Source organism: Odocoileus virginianus, chromosome X, assembly GCF_023699985.2.
Source record: "Odocoileus virginianus isolate 20LAN1187 ecotype Illinois chromosome X, Ovbor_1.2, whole genome shotgun sequence".
Classification (NCBI taxonomy): Eukaryota; Metazoa; Chordata; class Mammalia; order Artiodactyla; family Cervidae; genus Odocoileus; species Odocoileus virginianus.
In genome coordinates, this window is record NC_069708.1 from 10295411 (window position 1) to 10314809 (window position 19399).

A 19399-nucleotide genomic window follows, 5' to 3' on the forward strand; every position below is an offset into this window, starting at 1 on the left:
GCCACTTCTGTGATTAGTTTATTCTGGGACCTTCCTTCGTTTCCACTGTAAACAAAGAAGTCTCGTTTGTCTATAATTCTGCGAATACTTTCCATTAAACACAGCCTTCTCCTCATTATCCAGAGACTTGCTTTTTCCACTGGACCTTCATTTTATTCATTCATCTCTTAATATGTGCTGTTGTTTCATTTGCTTGTTTGTCATTAAAAATTCTAAGCTTGATTTTACTATTCAGGTAAAACATATTTGTTGTTGGAATGACAGAAGGGCAGAAAACAGATAAGCATGACTAAAAAAATTTAAAAGCTCTAATTTGACTAACTAAAGAGAACAATTCTTAATATTTTGTTTTATATCCTCACTAATATTTTTACAGCCATTAAGTTGGTAAACCATGAACCATCTAGGGGGAGGGAGGGGATGTGGGAAGGAAGACCCTGATTTGTAGTCTTTGCTGATTTCTGTGATTTAAAGATTTCCATTGTGGCCTATTTCAAGCTACTGAGTTGTTTGAAAACTGCCTCACAAAATTCCTAACCATTTAACTGTCTCATGAGTCAGTATGAGTCAGCTGAAGCACTCCACTGTTTATGTGTATATGTGTGTGTATTCATATGTATATGTAATTTTCTTTTTATTAAAAATGGAATTTTCTATGTATTTTCCATTGTAATACATTACTCCTTTTGCTTACCAAATATGATAAAAAAAATTTTGTATGTCAGTATATGTATGTGTATACTGTCAATTTTAAGGACTGGATAATATTTCATTGAACATACATATTAGGATTTATTTAATCAGTTTTGTTTAGGGACCTTTAGAGTTTTCCCAGAACTTTGCCATTAAAAATGGTATGATTCAAATTTTTGTAGTAGCCTTTCTTTCTAAGTGAGTTAATCTATGAGAAATATCTTACAAACTGAAAGTGTTACATAAATATTACTTATATTAATTAGGTCCCATTTTTTTTGTTTAGATTATGTACATGTCTGAATGAGACAGTGGTGTGCAACTATCTTTGCATTCCCCACAGCACTTAGCAAAGTGCATCCACGTTCGTTACGTATTTGAGAATAAAGACAATGGTCAGTTTATGCTGTCTTCTAGTGCTTGTGGTCAGTGGTCCAACTGTGTCAAGTTACAAGGCCTCATACAGTCATAGATCTGAGTTTTTCCTCAGAGAAGATTCAGTTGGATCAGCTAGACTTAGCTCAAAACCTTGAACTTCATTGTTTTCAGCTAAACAAGTTGATCCACATTGTTTTTCATGTTTTCATGTAATATATTGGGGCTTTCCTTATAGCTCAGTTGCTAAGAATCTGCCTGCAACGCAGGAGACCCCAGTTCGATTCCTGGATCGGAAAGATCTGCTGGAGAAGGGATAGGCTACCCACTCCAGTATTCTTGGGCTTTGCTTGTGGCTCAGCTGGTAAAGAATGCGCCTGCACTGTGGGAGGTCTGGGTTCGATCCCTGGGTTGGGAAGATCCCCTGGAGAAGGGAAAAGGCTACCCACTCCAGTATTCTGGCCTGGAGAATCCCATGGACTAAGCAGTCCATGGGTTGCAAAGTGTCAGACACAGCTAATATATTAAAGTATCCGTGACCCCAGTGGACAAAATGTAGCAGACAATTGCCTCTCCCTCCCCATCCCTCCCCACCCCCTTGTACCTCTTTTTCTCCCAGGAACAAATGAACAAAGATAATCACAAAATATATCCACTTTGTACTCACTAAAGAAAGAAGTTCCTGCATTTCCTTTCTTATGTCAGGTTTTACTTTAGTATTTCGAATTATACATGTATTCTCATTTCCTTGGTTGCCTCCAGGTGAGAGTACAAAGTTAATAACACTCAATAAAATAAATGAAGCCATAAAATCTTCTGGCAGCATTATAAGGTTGTTATAAAAATGCACATTTGGGGAAAAATGTCCTTTAACAATTTTGAAACCTAAAGCCATGAACATTTTTTATTACTAGGAAAAAAACATTTTCCCCAATATCTTGTTATGAAAATTTTTGAACATACAGAAGACAACTTGAAAGAATTGTACAAGGAACAACCAAGTACTTGCCACCTAGATTCTACAGTTAACATTTTATTTCACATATCTCTCCATCCCTCTATCAATCCCTCAATCCACTTGTAAGTGTGTGTGTGTGTGTGTGTGTGTAAATTGTATATATCAGTACTCTTCCTCTCTTTGCTATTCATATTATTATCTATAGAAGAAAATCCAGTTTTAAAAGCCAGCTACTCTATCAGTCTAGAAAGGTGACTGGTTCAGGCTCCATCCTCGAGCAAGCTTGAAACTCCATAGATAAGACAGTTGGCAGGCTTCCAGGCATGATTGACTTTAGTCCTGTTCTGAAAGGTTTGAGAGCAGAAATAGGTAATGTGGTCTTCCAGGGGAATTTCTAGGTGGGAGGCTGCTCTGTGCTGGGGGATCTCCCAACCACAGCTGCTGTTTTAAACTGAAGTGATTTGGGGCATCTGTTGGCTCTAGGAAAAGTATATGTGCATATATATATATAATATGTGTGTGGGGGTGGGTGTTGTATATACATGCACACGCACACACCCCCATATACTGCATTATCTCCATGACAGTGTGGCACAGTAGGTCTTATCTTTGCTTTATAATTCAGGGACAGAACTTGGGTTAAAAGACATGTCCAAGGCTGCACAGCTAATAAATGTCAGGAAGGGAAATGGAATGTTTTTCTGGAGCTCTGGAGCCTGAACCACTTCCCATGCCATTCTCTACTTGGTTTCCTTGCCTTAGTGGCCTTTGGCGTCACCTCTCAATGTGGTTCATGCTCAGGCCAGTTGGCCTGCTGGAGGGCCTCAAGAAGACTGTGTGCTCACAACTGGTCCTTAGAGAGGATGATTTTAGTGGCGGGGGTGGGGGTGGGGGAGTTGCAGTCCAGAGTAACCAAGTCAAAGCTTTGAGAATCAGGCTAAGTGAAAGTGGGGCAACTGAGAAAAGACAGGATCCTGTCTGCCTCTGATGATCATGACTTGCTGGTTTGTTTCCAGGTGTTTTGAAGTCTTCTGCATCTATTGTCAGTCAAACCACATTGAAGAACCTTATGTCAGCATCACCAAGAAGCGGCAAATGCCAAAAAATGGCCACTCAGAGGAAATTGAGAAGGAAGTGGGCCAGGCAGAGGGCAAGCTATTCACCCACCGATCTGCATTCAGCCGGGCATCGGTGATCCAGGCTTTCCTGGGCTCAGCCCCCCAGCTGACCTTGCAGCTGTATATAAGCGTCTTGCGGCAGGATGTCAGTATCGGACGAGGTATGTGTATTTTTTATTTCTGCTTGCATTTGGGAAGCGTGGAGAGCAAAACATACGGTCTCTTTTGTTTCAGGTGAAATTCATTTCTATGCACCTTCCGTCTGAAGTCTGTTAGAGTTACTAAGCTCAAAACGTAGTGAGTTAAAATAATTACATTTCTTTTGCTTATGAATCTGCAGTTTAGGCAGCTCTCAAAAGCACTCACTTCGGCTCCACTGTGGTTAACTGGGGTGGCTCAAAGATGGGGAGTTGGAGTCCACTGAGGGCTCATCCGCTCACAGTTCTTAACGTCAGTGCTGGCTGTTGTTGCTGGGGCCTCAGATCTTCCCCACTTGGTCTCTCTATGTGGGCTAGTTTGAGCCTCATCACAGCATGATGGCTGCTTTCAAGAGCGAGTATCCTGAGAGGGAGAAAGGGCCAGGTGGAAGGGTATCCCTTTTGTGATCCGGTTTTGAAGTCATGCAACATTACTTCTGCTGCCATTTTCTTTGTTGATACAGCCAGGAACCCTGTCGAGGTTCAAGCCAAAGGGAAGAAAGGAAACTCTGACTTTTGCTGGGGAATGGCCACAGTCTAGAGGTTCTAGGCAATCCAACTTGCTGTACATAGGCTGAAAGGATGGCTGCCAGGGGCTGGGCCTCTTCAGATTGTGCCTCTGTCACTCAGCGATAGTTGTAAAGCAGCTGAGACAGTTGTAACAGCTTCTTTGTGGTGAATGAGGGCATCAGGAGTTCCTTCTTGTCTTCTTGTAGTTCTAATAGATACCTCCTCTTTAAAATAAACACACTTCTCTAACCTTTGGACTAGTCTCACATCATCAAATTGAGGGGAGGTTTTGATTAAGCCAGATTAAAAAAAAAAACTGCACATGCATTGGACACAAGTGAAAACCTTCATATGAAAAGAAGAAATAATCCTTTGCAAATATTAATATTGTAAGTAAATGAAAACCAGGTATTCTGGCAAGTTTTACTATACAGATAAGCAAAAATGAGTTAAAAGCCTTAAGTTTAAAAATACGTTTTTAAGATAACACTGAAATTGGAATATTTAAAAATAAATCACCCTTATTAATTTAACTTCCCTCAGTCTTCTTTCTGCCTCTAATCTAGGCTGGATGGTAAAATGTCTTTAATTTATGGCTGAGTCACAGGATATTTGTATATCACAACTGTCTCCCTTATCCAGGTTACGTAAGAGTGACTATGATTCTTAAGATATATCAGAACTTTAAGTTGAGGTCTCGGACCTTGGTGGATTAACACTTGTGAAAACACCTTCCACAGCCCCAGGTAAACAGTAGATGCTCAATAAATGCAGCAACATCCTTGTTTTCTAGGGACTTACGACTAGAATGGGCATTGACCAAGGTGAGTCCTCTGCATGCCAATATACCCTTTACCCAGTTCATTATTTTTCTATGTGGCAGGAACACAGCAAGAGACCAGATGCAGTGATAGCCAATTTGATTTTTACATGTCAATTCAATTTTTTTTCTCAAGTTACTGAAAATGAAGTTGTCTTTTAGCTCAGAGGTTGGCAAACAGCAGCCCATGGATGTAATCAGGGGGTGCTTGTTTTTGTAAATAAAATTTTATTGGAATGCAGCCATGCCCTTTGATTTACCTGTTGTCTGTGTCTGCCTTTTTTTTTCCTTTGAGCAGAGTTGAGTAGTTGCATAGTTGTAGCAGAAAATAAGTGGTCCACAAAGCATAAAGTATTTATTGTCAGACTCCTTACAGAAAGTTTGCCAACCCTCATTACAGTTTTTCAGATGGAATTCTATTCGGGAAGATGAAACCTATCTCATAAAATGTCAGTGTCACAAAGAATATCTGTAACATGCCCCTTGAGAACTTGGCATAATATAAGTCCCCTGAGAATTAAACGATAAATATGTATAGAGAAAGGAAGTGGGCATGGTCCTCTTAAAAATATAGATAACTGCCATTTTTATAGGTTTTGACTAACCGTAATCACTGCCTTAGCATATCTGAGGAAGGAATCTCTCAGCCAGAAGGGGAAGGGTAGTTATAATTAGAGCACAGGCTGGGGTGTGTCATGGAGGCCAACATGGGCGGTAACTATCATATGATTAGGAATGCATTTGGTGCAAGAAACAAAACACTTGACTACAAGGTTAGACAGCCCATTATTTTGCTCATTTAAGAAGAAACTGGAGTTAGGCCTTTGCTGGCATTATATCAGCTGCTCACACTGATAAAGTTGATGTCCCTACAGTTCCATTGGCCTTTCTTTTGGGTTGCTACTGCATAGAATCCATGATGGCTTCATTCAAGGTAGGAAGAAAAGCATGAAGCAGAAGGGGGAATGTCTTTCTTCCTTTAGTTAGTTCAGTCGCTCAGTTGTGTCCAACTCTTTGCAACCCCATGGACTGCAGCACACCAGGCCTTCCTGTCCATCACCAGCTCCCAGAGTTTACTCACACTCATGTCCATAGAGTTGATGATGTCATCCAACTATCTCATCCTCTGTCGTCCCCTTCTCCTCCTGCCTTCAATCTTTCCCAGCATCAGGGTCTTTTCAAATGAGTCAGTTCTTCGCATCAGGTGGCCAAAGTATTGGAGTTTCAGCTTCAGCGTCAGTCCTTCCAATGAATATTCAGGACTGATTTCCTTTAGGATGGACTGGTTGGATCTCCTTGTAGTTCAAGGGACTCTCAAGAGTCTTCTACAACACCACAGTTCAAAAGCATCAGTTCTTCAGCACTCAGCTTTCTTTATAGGCCAACTCTCATATCCATTCATGACTACTGGAAAAACCATAGCTTTGACTAGACAGACCTTTGTTGGCAAAGTAATGTCTCTGCTTTTTAGTATGCTGTCTAGGTTGGTCATAACTTTTTTCCAAGGAACAAACATCTTTTAATTTCATGGCCGTAGTAACCATCTGCAGTGATTTTGGAGCCCAAAAAAGTTAAGTCTGTGACTGTTTCCATCGCTTCCCCATCTATTTGCCAAAAAGTGATGGGACCAGATGCCATGATCTTAGTTTTCTGAATGTAGAGTTTGTTTTTTTTTTCTGGAAGGTAATGTTTTATTGTTGCATCTCCTAATTTACATCATGTATTTTTATTTTTTATTTTTTTATTTATTTTTTTCCATTTATTTTTATTAGTTGGAGGCTAATTACTTCACAGCATTGCAGTGGGTTTTGTCATACATTGACATGAATCAGCCATGGATTTACATGTATTCCCCATCCCGATCCCCCCTCCCACCTCCCTCTCCACCCGATTCCTCTGGGTCTTCCCAGTGCACCAGGCCCAAGCACTTGTCTCATGCATCCCACCTGGGCTGGTGATCTGTTTCACTATAGATAATATACATGCTGTTCTCTCGAAACATCACACCCTTGCCTTCTCCACAGAGTCCAAAAGTCTGTTCTATACATCCGTGTCTCTTTTTCTGTTTTGCATATAGGGTTATCATTATCATCTTTCTAAATTCCATATATGTGTGTTAGTATGCTGTAATGTTCTTTATCTTTCTGGCTTACTTCACTTTGTATAATGGGCTCCCGTTTCATCCATCTCATTAGAACTGATTCAAATGAATTCTTTTTAACGGCTGAGTAATATTCCATGGTGTATATGTACCATAGTTTCCTCATCCATTTGTCTGCTGATGGGCATCTAGGTTGCTTCCATGTCCTGGCTATTATAAATAGTGCTTCGATGAACATTGGGGTGCACGTGTCTCTTTCAGATCTGGTTTCCTCAGTGTTTATGCCCAGAAGTGGTATTACTGGGTCATATGGCAGTTCTATTTCCAGTTTTTTAAGAAATCTCCACACCGTTCTCCATAGTGGCTGTACTAGTTTGCATTAGTTAGTTTGCATTAGTATTGCTGGGTCATATGACAGTTCTATTTCCAGTTTTTTAAGAAATCTCCACACTGTTCTCCATAGTGGCTGTACTAGTTTGCATTAGTTTGAATGTAGAGTTTTAAGCCAACTTTTTCACTTTTCTCTTTCACTTTCATCAAGAAGCTCTTTAGTTCTTATTTACTTTCTGCCATAAGTGTGTGGTGTCATCTACATGTCTGAGGTTGTTGATATTTCTCCCAGCAATCTTGATTCCAGCTTGTGCTTCATCCAGCCCAGCATTTCTCATGATGTACTCTGCATATAAGTTAAATAAGCAGGGTGACAATATACAGCCTTGATTTACTCCTTTCCTGATTATTAGTAAGTAAAAGCTTTCCCAGAAACCTCGCTAATAAACCTCATTTAGATCTCATTGACCAGGACTGGTCACATGGTCACCTTGGTTCAAGAAATGCTAGAGAAGCTGGGCATAGGAACAGTTACAACCAGTGGCTTTGAACAGCATTCCTTCAACTTCCCTGGTGATGATGTCACTGAAGGTGAGAGCTAGGGAGCTTGTTAAAAATCTATAGAAAACCAGGCTTCATTCTCGGAAATTGTGATTTGCTAGGTGTGGGATGGTAGCCTAAGATAGGTCTTTTGATCTTTTTTCTCTTTTGTTTTTTAAACAACTGCTCCTGGTAATTTTTATGTTTAGCAAAGTTTGGGAACACTGGACTAGATAAGTCACAGCCTGCCTAGGGCTGAGCCCATTGCCACCCACAACAAAATTATGTTTTCTTAAAATATAGGAGGAGGACACTGTCTGCCGTACCATGTGTTGAGACCAATAAAAATATCCATTCTTGACAGGAGAGGACATGAAGTCCATCCAAACCTGATCCCGTCAACATTCAAACTCTATATAGCTTTCTTTTCTCTCTTATCCTGTGCTCACTTAGCAAATGCTGATGAATTTGACCTTGGCAGAGCTTGGAGGGGAGGGGGAGCCAGCCACCTGGTCCACTGGAGAGGTTTTTGTTAATTGCAGTACAATTCATACAATAAGTTAACCATTTTAAATGTACAACTTAGTGGATTTTAGGATATTCACTATGTTGTGTCATCATCATCACTATCTAATTTTAGAATATTTTCAATACATCGAAAAGAAATCCCATACTTGGTAGCAGTCACTCCTCGTTTCCCCTCTCCAGACCCTGGCAATCACTACTCTACTTTCTGTCTGTATGAATTTGCCTATTGTGCATACTTCATATAAATGGTATACTTTTGGAGAGTTTCTTCCCCCATAGTCAATGAATCATGGACACTGTGTATGACCCTCAGCCTTTGAGTGAGACCAGTCGGCTCTGAGGGGACTTGATTGAGTCTCTGGACCTTGGAGGGCAGGTTGGTCTGAGGCCCAGGTGAGTACACCAAGGCTACTGTGTTCTGTGAAGGCCCCTGCAGCCTGCCGTTTGGCCTGCCTGGATCTCTAAGTGCCCTTCTCTCTTCCAGTCAAGGTGGTAATGTTGGCAGTAATGATGACTGCTTCTCAGATCCTTGCTTTGTGCCAGGCACTGCAATTGGCATGATTTTGTTTCACGTTCACAGCGTCCCTGTGAGGTAGATCTGATTACTTCCATCTTCTTAAGGATGGAAATTGTACTCCTAGTCTACCAGAGGAGGCAGGACATAGGGTTAGATTTATGTGAATTCACTCATTGAAGTCAATGAATATGTATTGAATGTGTTCTGTGTTCCTGACCTTGTGTTGGGCTCCAAGGATGAAGTGGTGAATAAGGTGGACAGGGCTGTATCCTTCTGGAACAGGATAGGCAAATAGGAAACAAGTAATTAGTCATACATTTATTTTATTTCAGGTAAATCCTGCAAAGTAAAAGTCTGTTGGGGGACTCTAACCAAGTCTGGAAGATAAGGGAAAATTTCCCCAGGGAACTTAAGTGTAAACCAAAATCTGGTAGATGAATCAAGTGAAGTAAAAGAAGAAAAGGGCATCCCAGGATTTCAGACTTTATCCCAGAGGCACTAGGAAGTCACTGATGAGTTTTAAACGTCACAGTGTCATGATTAGATTTTATTTTAGAAGCTGATTACTGTGGAAAATGGATTGAAAGGGAGTGAGGGGAGAAACAAGGAAGCCCAGAAGTGGGCTGCTACAGTTGTCAAGTTGAGAACAATAATGACTTAGGCTGTAATAGTAGAAATGGGTTATTGGAGCAATATTACTGATGTAGAAGTTGAACAAGGTGATGCCTGATTGAATGCGAAGGTGGGACAAAGGCAGATGTCAGACATAGTTCCCAAATTCCTGACATATATTGTTGACTTATACCCTGCCTCATTCCAAAAATGGACTTGGCGACAGGGCTTATTAGTTAGTGCTATGATACTGTCTGTGGAATATACTCTTCTGTCTGCTCTTGTGGAAACTGGTAAATTAAATGGTAATATTATATAAACTTATCATCTGGACTAAAACATGCAATTCAAGCAGTTCATATGATTACTAAAGATTACTGAACTTATTTATGAATGTGTCCCATTGTAAACACAATTATAAATCTCGTTCTCACATGAAATACCTAACCTGTCTAACACCATTTGAGAGGGGAGCAAAGTTATCAGTGGCTGAATACATGTTTTAAGATGTACAAGTATATAAATTCTGTCCCAAGTGATAGACTCAGATGTATTCACAGTTCTTATAAACACTCTACATGCTGTGTTAGGTTGAAAAAACAGTTGTCACATCAAGTGAAGAAGGAAACTAATTACTCTCCTATTAGTTGATTCAGTGTCTGACATTTTCTCCTGTTCATCAGATGCCGCAGGGCCCCCCCCCCCCCCCGCCGCTGCTCCTGGCCTGTCTACACGACTGGTCAGAGGCTGCCCAGCTGGCTTCAACAGTGGGGTCAGTGGGCCTGGGTTCACCATCCCAGGTCACCACTTTCTGGCTGTGTGCTCTTGGACATCCATCTGTCTCCTGTGAGGAGCAGCTTCATCACCTGTAAAACAGGGATAATCAGAGTGCCTCCATCTCGGGGTTTTCCCAGAGATGACGTCACCATGTGCCTGTAAACTGTGATTTAACACAGAGCCTGGCACAGGCCACGCCCCTAACAGATGGCTGCCCGTGTCTCCCTCCCCAGCTGCTGAGACAGGTCCCCCACGGGGCGGCCAGGCCTGGTTCTCATGTGATTGCTGGATGCTCGGGCCTCGGGCTGTGAGAACCCGGCCTCGCCTGCTTCACCTTGTGGGGGTCGAGTGCTGTGCAGACGAGGAAGCCGGGGCTTCATCCAGGAACCATACAGTCCTCAGCTTGGTTCCCTCTCTGCTCCCCTCTGTCTAGTGACACCCTCTATTTTCTTCCTTCCACTGGTGAAAGAAGCTTGGCACGGGTTTAGACTTTGCCGGCTTCTCAGGAGTGTCTGAGTGTAACTGTGTCTGGTGTGCGTAGAGCTTGGTGAAGTCGGTGCTTGTTTAATCCAAGAAACATTTCTTGACACCTGGTGCTCCTTCAACCAGATGCCTCACTGTCAAGATGTTCACCGAACAAATTTGGGGATCATTACAAGAGCCATAAAGCCCTTCTGGATTTAGGCAAGCCTCCCTCTTACCCTCCTGCTTATTTGAGTGACCAGCAGGCCTCTCCCCAGTGACGGCAGGTGGAGAGTGTCCTTCAGCTGGTCACATGAGGACACCAGCCATGCCCCCCTGTCCCTGAAGTGGAGCATCTTTGTGTCCAGGGCATGGTACCTCATCTTCCAGTGAATTTCAGACAACAGGGAGTGCCTCCAGGGTGGGTGGTGCCAGGGAATCAATCATGGTACTCACATCATGCCAGGTTGGTTAAATAGCTGTGTGGTTGCTGAAAGTGGTTGATTTTGGCTTATGACTGTGGCATGTTTTAGCACTGAATGTAGTCTCCAGGATACCTCACTGGAAGCCACACCAGAGTATCCATTGAGGACCAGAGAAGTCATAGTAGGTGGATAAACCATGTCAGGTCAGCAGGTTTGTGTGCTCAGGGTCACCTTTCAGTCCGTGCTGTTTTTAGCTCTTGTGGCCCCTGTGACACCCGCAGGGAGCCAGGCTTCCTGGGCTCTTTAGACTCTGTTTGATGACTAGGTTTGGACGTTGAGCTTTTCTGACCTCATGTGGGCAGGCCATGTGCAAAGTCACGTGGACAGGGGAGACTCAGGCAGAACTGTACCACTGTTGCTTTAAGAACCATGCTCCAGCTGTGCCTGTGGATTCACAGGAGACATGGGGGCCCCGGGCAGCTTGTCCTCTGTCTAACTGAGGCACCCTGCCACACCCCCTCCTCCCTGGGACCAGGAGTCATCCACCAGGAGAGAAAGACAGGCAGAGGCTGAGAACCACAGCCCTTGGGAAAGCATGAGCCACCCAGGATTAGGCCTTTTGTGCATTTTGAAAAGACGGAAGGGGACTGGTGAGGGAGGATTTGTTCTAACTTGAGCCCTGCAGAGACCAGTGACAACCAGTGCCCTGTTGGGAGTGAGAAAACTAAAACCAGTATGAGTGGGAACAAGGGCTAGGGAGGGCGTGCCTGCCAAACCAGGTCTGTGACCAAAAGCAGTGTCAGGGCAGGCCAGGGTCAGACATCAGACACAGGTCAGCACAGGTGAAAACATCCCGTGTGAGATGACGTGAGCCCAAGTCCAGCCTGGAAAGACCTTGGAGAGTAATGTCAGATTGCTGTTGGCGTGAACACAAGGCCTGGGAATAAGGCTGGCCTCCCTCTGAAGACAGCCCCTGAGAAGAGGTGTTTGGAGGGCCCAGGCTCCCCTGGTCCCTGAATCTGACAGGTCCTGCAGTCATGTAGCTGTCACTCTTTAGAACAGGTCTCTAGGTCCCCAAAATAGAATCTCTAAATGAGGGGCCATTTAGTAAGCTGTAATACATTCTTTCCTAAAGCATAAATTGCAAAGTGGCAGCTCACAAACCTAGTCTGGATGGTCTTTGTTAGTCCTCTGCAGACATCTTAAAAGAAAATTCATAAGTGCTGACACTTAGAATCACAAACTTTTAACCATAAGTATCTGGATTTCTGACTTCTCTCATGAAATTAAAATGTCTGGGTGTCCATGTGGTTGCAGTCAGCTGCAGATACAAGAAACTATCCCATTAAGGTTGGCCTCTGGTTTGCCACTTCTCTCTTTTGGATTTCATGTCTCACCCACTTTACTCATAGTGGCCACTATAGTCTGGACACTATAGAGACTTGAACTTGTTACTCACACCACAAATTAATTCCAAGTTCACAGCATTCATAAGGATCAATTTTCTCATTTAATGATGTATTATAGTACAGGGCTTCTCATACTGTCTTCAGTGTACAGCCAGTATTATCTGTTCTTCTTGTTCTAATTCCTTATGAACTGATAGGAGGTCCTATAATTCATGACTGATACACAGCTCACATTTGACAAATGTCTTTATAAGAGAGAGTCAGGAAGAGATTTGATTACAGAGTGAGATGATAATGTGAGGACTGGAGCAAGATGCTGTATGCTTGCTTTGAAGATGGAGGATGGGGCCACTAGGCAAGGAATGCAAGCTCGAAAGTCAAGGAAATGAATTCTTCTCTAGGGCCTCTGGAGGGACCATGGCCCTATTGGCACCTTGATTTTAACCTAGAGAAACTAATTTGAGACTTCTGGCTGCCAAAGCTGTAAGAGAATAAAGGTGTATTGTTTTAGGCCACCATGTTTGTGATAATTTGTTACAGGAGCCATAGGAAACTAATAACAGGTGCAGAGTAACCTTTTACAATCTCTTATTAGGAGCAGACCAATACTCCAAGAAAACTCTCTCATTTTCACAGAGAGCAAGTAAATTCTAGATTTGCTTCAATGTAATATTTGATTCTAAAGGACCCACAATCTCTTTTTTACAGACTTAAAAGTAAACCCATAAACCGAGCTAGATTTGGCAGTTTAACACAGATTTGTGTTACTTTTCAGATTCTTCCACAAACTTACTGCTTTCTATATTCTTTCAGTTATTTTTTTTCCTTCACCATTCTTCCTCTTTCCCATTCTGGAACAAGTCATTTTACTTCAGCCCAAAAACACTTTTTCTGCCCTTAATTTTTAAACTGTCTCATTATCTTCAGGCTCATAGTAGAGACTCATTCTTATAGAGTCTCATTTACATAAATTATAACTTTTAAGCAGTCACAGGTATTTCATGGAGAAAACCAGGGGGTGGATCATTGTAAATTTCTGTCATTTTAGCAGAGCTTGTGAGTACATTCAAGCCAGCTTTATTCAGCCATGCAATTCCTTTCCTATAGTTTTACATCATGGCAGAAATGAACATACTCATTTACAAATCCAAAGATACAGCCTCTACAGCATATATATAAGAAACAAAAGTATATCAACTCAAATCATGCTTAGTAATCAATGTTTTAGTATTCTTTCTTAGACATTTTCTAGGCATCCATTGAATTTCTATTAATTATCTCATAATATCACTGCAGAGCCTTCAGTTATCTAAAGATTTTAGAAATGCTCTTCAACAGAACATACTCCAAAATCTCACTACGGTGGAAAATACAGGTTTATCAGAGCAATGACTCACTCTTATTTGCTTAAATATAAATTGATTTTTTCCCTATAATCTTAGACCTTCAGTAGGAGTAATTCTAGTTCTTTTGATCATAAACCTGTACATATTTAGGAAAAATATACCCAAGAGGCTTAAAAATGTATGCTTGTATTATAATTAACACTGATGAATCAGAGAAGACCTAGTTGTCATTAAATCCAAAATATTATACTAGTCATCATAGTCAAAGATTTACATGAATTATGTCAATTTGAACTTTTAAATATTTTAAAATCTAGCACTTTTCAAGTATTAGTAGTTCATTTTTATATTTTAGGAAATTTTAGTTATATTCAGTCTATATAAGCAATTATTCATTTAGATATGCCAATCAGAATAGAGATCCTGTATTTTTTTTCAAATTTAAAACTTTTTATTTTGTATTGGAATATAGCCAATTAACAATGTTATGGTAGTTTTAGGTCAACAGTGAAGGGACTCAGCCATACATGTACATTTATCCATTTTCCCCCAAACCTCCCTCCCATCCAGGCTGGCACCAAACATCGAGTAGAGTTACATGTGCTATACCATAGGTCCTTGTTGGTTATCCATGTTGAATATGGCAGTGTGCACATGACCTTCCCAAACTGCATATCAGTTCCCCCCCACCGCTGGCAACCATAAGTTCATTTTCTAAGTCTGTGAGTCTTTCTGTTTCATAAGTAAATTCATTTGTATCATTTCTTTTTAGATTCCACATATAAGGGATGTCATACGATATTTCTCCTTCTCTGTCTGACTTATAGTATGACACTCTGTAAGGTGTGTCCATATTGCTGCAAATGGCATTATTTCATTCTTTTTAATGGCTTACTAATATTCCATTATGTATATATGCCACATCTTCTTTATCCATTCCTCTGTCAATGGATATTTAGGTTGCTTCCATGTGTTGGCTGTTGTAAACAGTGCTGCGATGAACATTGACATGTATCCAAAGGTGGGAAAACATTACATCCTCACACAATCAGAGATGAAGGAATTTCTGAATTGCAGACACAGGTATATATAGCCACAGAGACATAGCTTCAGGTCTACAATTTCAGTCATGGGTTAAGTGTAAACACAAGCAGAAAATCTCCCTAGTCCAGGTTTCAAATAGCTGTTTTCTTCCCAAAGGGCATGACATTTTGAATTAATTTGAGATAAAAAGTGGGCTAACAAATAAAAAGGCTGACAAACCAGATTCTCTTTTGCAGGCAGGGACCTGAATTATATAGACCTGAATATCTATAAACCATGAACCCATTTAGAGAGAGCTCCGAATAGTCAGACCCTCGTACTAAATCCCCATCCATTTCTGCCAATGATAGGGAATAACTTGACAGACATAAATAAACTGAAATAAAACATCAGTAGAGAGGCAATTTTAAATTAGAAGAACACAGAGTCTACACAGTTTCGTTGGTGTTCTGGCTTCACCCCAAAGAGCTAAAAAAAGACACACCTGGGCTTTCACCGCACACAAGGCCCACTTCTCCATGAAAAATGTTTACCTGGCTCTGACAGGTGAATCTATTGGGCGTCTCACTGTGAGCTCCAAAGCAGTTAAAAGATATTTTTCAAAAAGGATGAAATCTTGTCACTCATATAAATATGGACACATTAAAAGATTTTATTACTCATGAAGGGATTTACAGATGTTAAAACGAATTCAAAAGAGAACAAAGAAATGTTGAGCAGGAATATTGAATGAAGTATGTAATTGGAAGCAGAACTGGTTTTATTGCATTGTAGGGGGGACGACAGTTGAACCTCTGCTGGACAATGTATTTTGTCATGTATTTGTGACCTGACAGCCTGGATCTTGGAGCCAGCAAGCGACAGGCCCATGACCACCACAGGAGGTGCATTGCCCCCAACATGTGGAAAGGGCAGTGCCCAATCCTGAGCTCCACCTCTTCTTTATGGATGTGACCATCTCTCTAATTCATGTCCCAGTTCAGGAAGAATTGTTTCCAGAGCCTGGCGGGGGCCTTCAGAGTCTCATCCACTGGCTAACCCACTCACAGTTGAGGGAGCCCGTGCTGCTGCTATCAGCAAATGTAACTAAAGAGTTTGGATCCATGGGTGTGCTCTAGACTCCTCTCAATCTCTGTCATTGTGAGTTGAAAGTGTCTGTGGGATATCTGAAAGGCGATAGCTCATGAAGTTTATGGGTTTAGTCAGGAGAAATGAATGGACTCATAGCCTGGAGAGCTGAATGTAGGGCCTGTAACAGGCTCTTCTGTACTCCAAGCCACTTGTCCTTGGCCCTTTTGATTTTAGCATAGCTGTGGTGTAAAGTTCCGTGGACATTGCTAACATCCCCCGTCCAGCCTGTGTCCCAGGACACCATGAAAGGTGTTTTTCTTCTTTTCTGTCTTAGGGTTTTCTCCTATGCCAGGGAACACAGCTCAGTTAGTGTTGGAAAGTGTGGGCAAGGTAACGCTTGTTGGGCTACCTGCAAACTAAGGAAAATGGTTGTAAATGAATAAAGCTTCAGCCTCTGTCCTTAAGATGAATAATTCGGGATCCAGTATATATGGTGGATCCCCAGTGGAAGTGATGTCCATTGGCCACAGTGGTAACCAGCTTGACAGTGTTATGTAGTCTTTATGAGCCTTGCTTCCTTCCCTCCCTCACTCTGTTTCCTAGGCTCCCCTCCCAATGAACCGCCTGCATCCAGAAGCTTGTCTCAGGCTCTGCCATTAGTCCTGTCATCTGAATGGAGGTGGTCTTTTCCGTCAAAGCACTAACAACTACTTCCCTTACAACATGGCAGGTCTTCACCTTTTCACAAGTGTCCTGTTTTCCTTTTCTTTTCCGCTCTCCAAACCCTCCAGTCATTTCTCTAATGGCATGCTTGGTAGCCATCAAGGTCACTGTACCTGAAATATAGTCTGGTTCATTTGACTTGTCACTCTTAACACATGGCATTGATAACTGCATGTGACATTGTAGGCATATATGATGAGCTTATAGTAGTGAAACTGTTTTATTTTATTTTTGCTTTAATCTGAATTCTGCGATTTTATTGATGTGCCCAAATGTAGCTTTTGGGAGAGCTCAATCACACAGTTGGTTTATACTGATAAATTGTCCCAGTTCTTTTTCCATACTGAGAGCAGCTAAATCAAGATTTACCCATCTTATACTTGCTCAATACAATTTTACATATATAAAGGTAGGGTTTGATTTTTTTTTTCTTGTTCTATTTCCTTCTCTTGGATTCAAGCCCAGGATATCAGTCTGTTCGGATAATTGTGAATCATGCTTCTCTTGTCTTCCCAGTTTTGTCCTGGCTATAAGTTTATGTCTTCATGCAGCAGTTGACAAGACAGTGAGACTAGGACGCCCCAAAGCTACAGCCCTGTGCACCCCTTGACAGTTGCCCTTTGGCCTGGAAGGAAGTAGTGAAGCATATGAGTACAGATTGCATATCTGCAAGTCCATCTGCACTGCACTCGTATTAGAATATGCATTTTCTCTAACTTGTCCACAAGGACGTCATGAGAGGGCTTTTTCTGTTTTATGGGGCTTTTTCTGGAGGCCTTGCTGAAAACCATACACAATATCTCTAATATATACCCACTTATTAGCTGCAGATATCTTTTCTTTGTACATTAATGAAATATTAAAGCATGTAGACAGGAATAAAGAATATTATAAGAAGCACCCATGTACCTACTTGTCTGCTTTATTGAATAGTCACATGACATGTTTGCTTCAGAATTTTTTTTTCTGTTTAAGAAATAAAACATTACTAGTACAATTGGGGCACCCCATGATGCTTCCTTGTCATAACTTCAGAGTTTATCATTCTCATGCGTGATTCATAACTTAACTGCATTTACACTGTCTCTATGACTATTACATATTGGTTTTGTAGGTCTTTAAACTTTATCATACTGTAGATATCATTATGTAACTTGCATTTTTTGCTCAACATAATATTTCAAGAACTATACATGCTTATGAATGTAGTGCTAGTTCTTTCTTTCTTGTGGCTAAGTATTCTATTGCAGGAAACAATTTTCTAAGAGATAGATAATAAATGTTTTTGATTAGCAGTAAAGAATCCACCTGCCAATGCAGGAGGTGCAGGTTCAATCCCTAGGTCAGGAAGATCCCCTGGAAAAGGAAATGGCAACCCACTCCAGTGTTCTTACCTGAGAAATCCCTTGAACAGAGGAGCCTGGCGGGCTATAGTCCATGGGGTCTCAAGAGTCAGACGTGAATGAGCGACTAAACAATAAATGGTTAGTGTCACATAGTCTTCTTGGTTTTTGTCTGTTTTTATAACCCTTTAACAGTATGCAAAGCACTATTAACTCTTATACTGTACAAAAATAGGGTTTAGATTGCCAACCTCTGTTCTCCTGGTCTGTCTGACTCACACTGTTTCTTCATCCTCCTTTTGATTTACGTGGCTTCCTATGTCATACATTCCCTTTTTACAAAACAGAATGGCTGCCTTGCCTACCTCCTCAAGAGAGTAGGAAGATAAGGCAGGTGATAGATATGAAAGTGCTTGGAAACCCGCACTGCACAGCATGTAATATCTTAATTCCCCAACCAGGGATCAGACCCATGCTCCCTGCAGTAGAGGTGCAGAGTCCTAACCACTGGACCATCAGGGAAGTCCCTGAAGTGTTTTGTTTTTTTTTTTTAATGCTTTTTTATACCTTCTCTCTCTTCTCACTTCCTTTTTCTTTTTTCCCTCTCTCCTTCCTTTTTGCTTCTTCATATTCCATGAAGAAATATGGGAGCTCATTGAGAAATGTAGATGACTGAGACGCATAGGTAGATACTGTTGGGCAGTGGGGGATTGGGAAGACCTGAGTCCAAAGTATATAATGTTATGTTCTTGCTGGTGGTTTCTCTGCAGCTCTGGGACATCAGTGGCTGGGAAATTCAGGAGGGACGCTCATTCTAGGCAGCCTGTTAGCAGAACACAGCTGTTACTTTGTTTAAATGTGCTTGATCTAAGGTCTGAGCTGATGGCCTGTTCTGCCACCAAATGCTGTGTGACCAGTCTTACCTCACAGACCTTTTTGGCTTTTCATCTGTCACCTGCATCTGTCAACACAGGTTTCACAAGATTGTTGTGAAAATTAAATGAGATAAGCTTAAAATGTTAGAATGTGGTGCAGGCCCTTGGTGAAATGCTTATTAGAAGTTAATTTGCTATATTTTTACCTATGGAGGTTAATTACTATATTATTTACTTATAGAGGATCCCCCTTTAGGACCACTGCACTAGATAGCAGGTCCACAAAGGGCATGTGCCTACTTTTCTCTTTTTTCGTATAGCACTGGTAACTTTAATGGATTTTAATACAATTTGTAACTTTTCAAAAAGTGAGTACGGTGAGCTTGGATTAGGTATTTCAGCACCTTCTCTGGTCTTGATGCAAAACAATGATGAATTAATTTTTCTTTGTGGGAAAAGTTTATTAGTAATTTAGTTTCTTTAATGGCCAGATAACTATTCAGATTTTTAACTTCATCATGTGTCACTTTTGTTATGTTGTATTTTTCTACCAATTTGTCCATTGCACCTATGTTGCTGAATTTATTGGCAACTGTTGTTAGTAATATTCTCTTATACAATTTAA

The 19399-nt window shown here is 41.2% G+C and overlaps 1 protein-coding gene across 1 annotated transcript in view; it reads left to right on the forward strand.

Moving 5' to 3' along the window:
- XK (X-linked Kx blood group antigen, Kell and VPS13A binding protein) overlaps positions 1-19399 on the forward strand; it is a 56077-nt gene that overhangs the window by 4897 nt on the left and 31781 nt on the right. The window contains exon 2 of the mRNA XM_020901492.2: positions 3043-3305. Coding sequence (XP_020757151.2) covers positions 3043-3305 — 263 coding nt within the window. The remainder of the gene's footprint in view (positions 1-3042; positions 3306-19399) is intronic.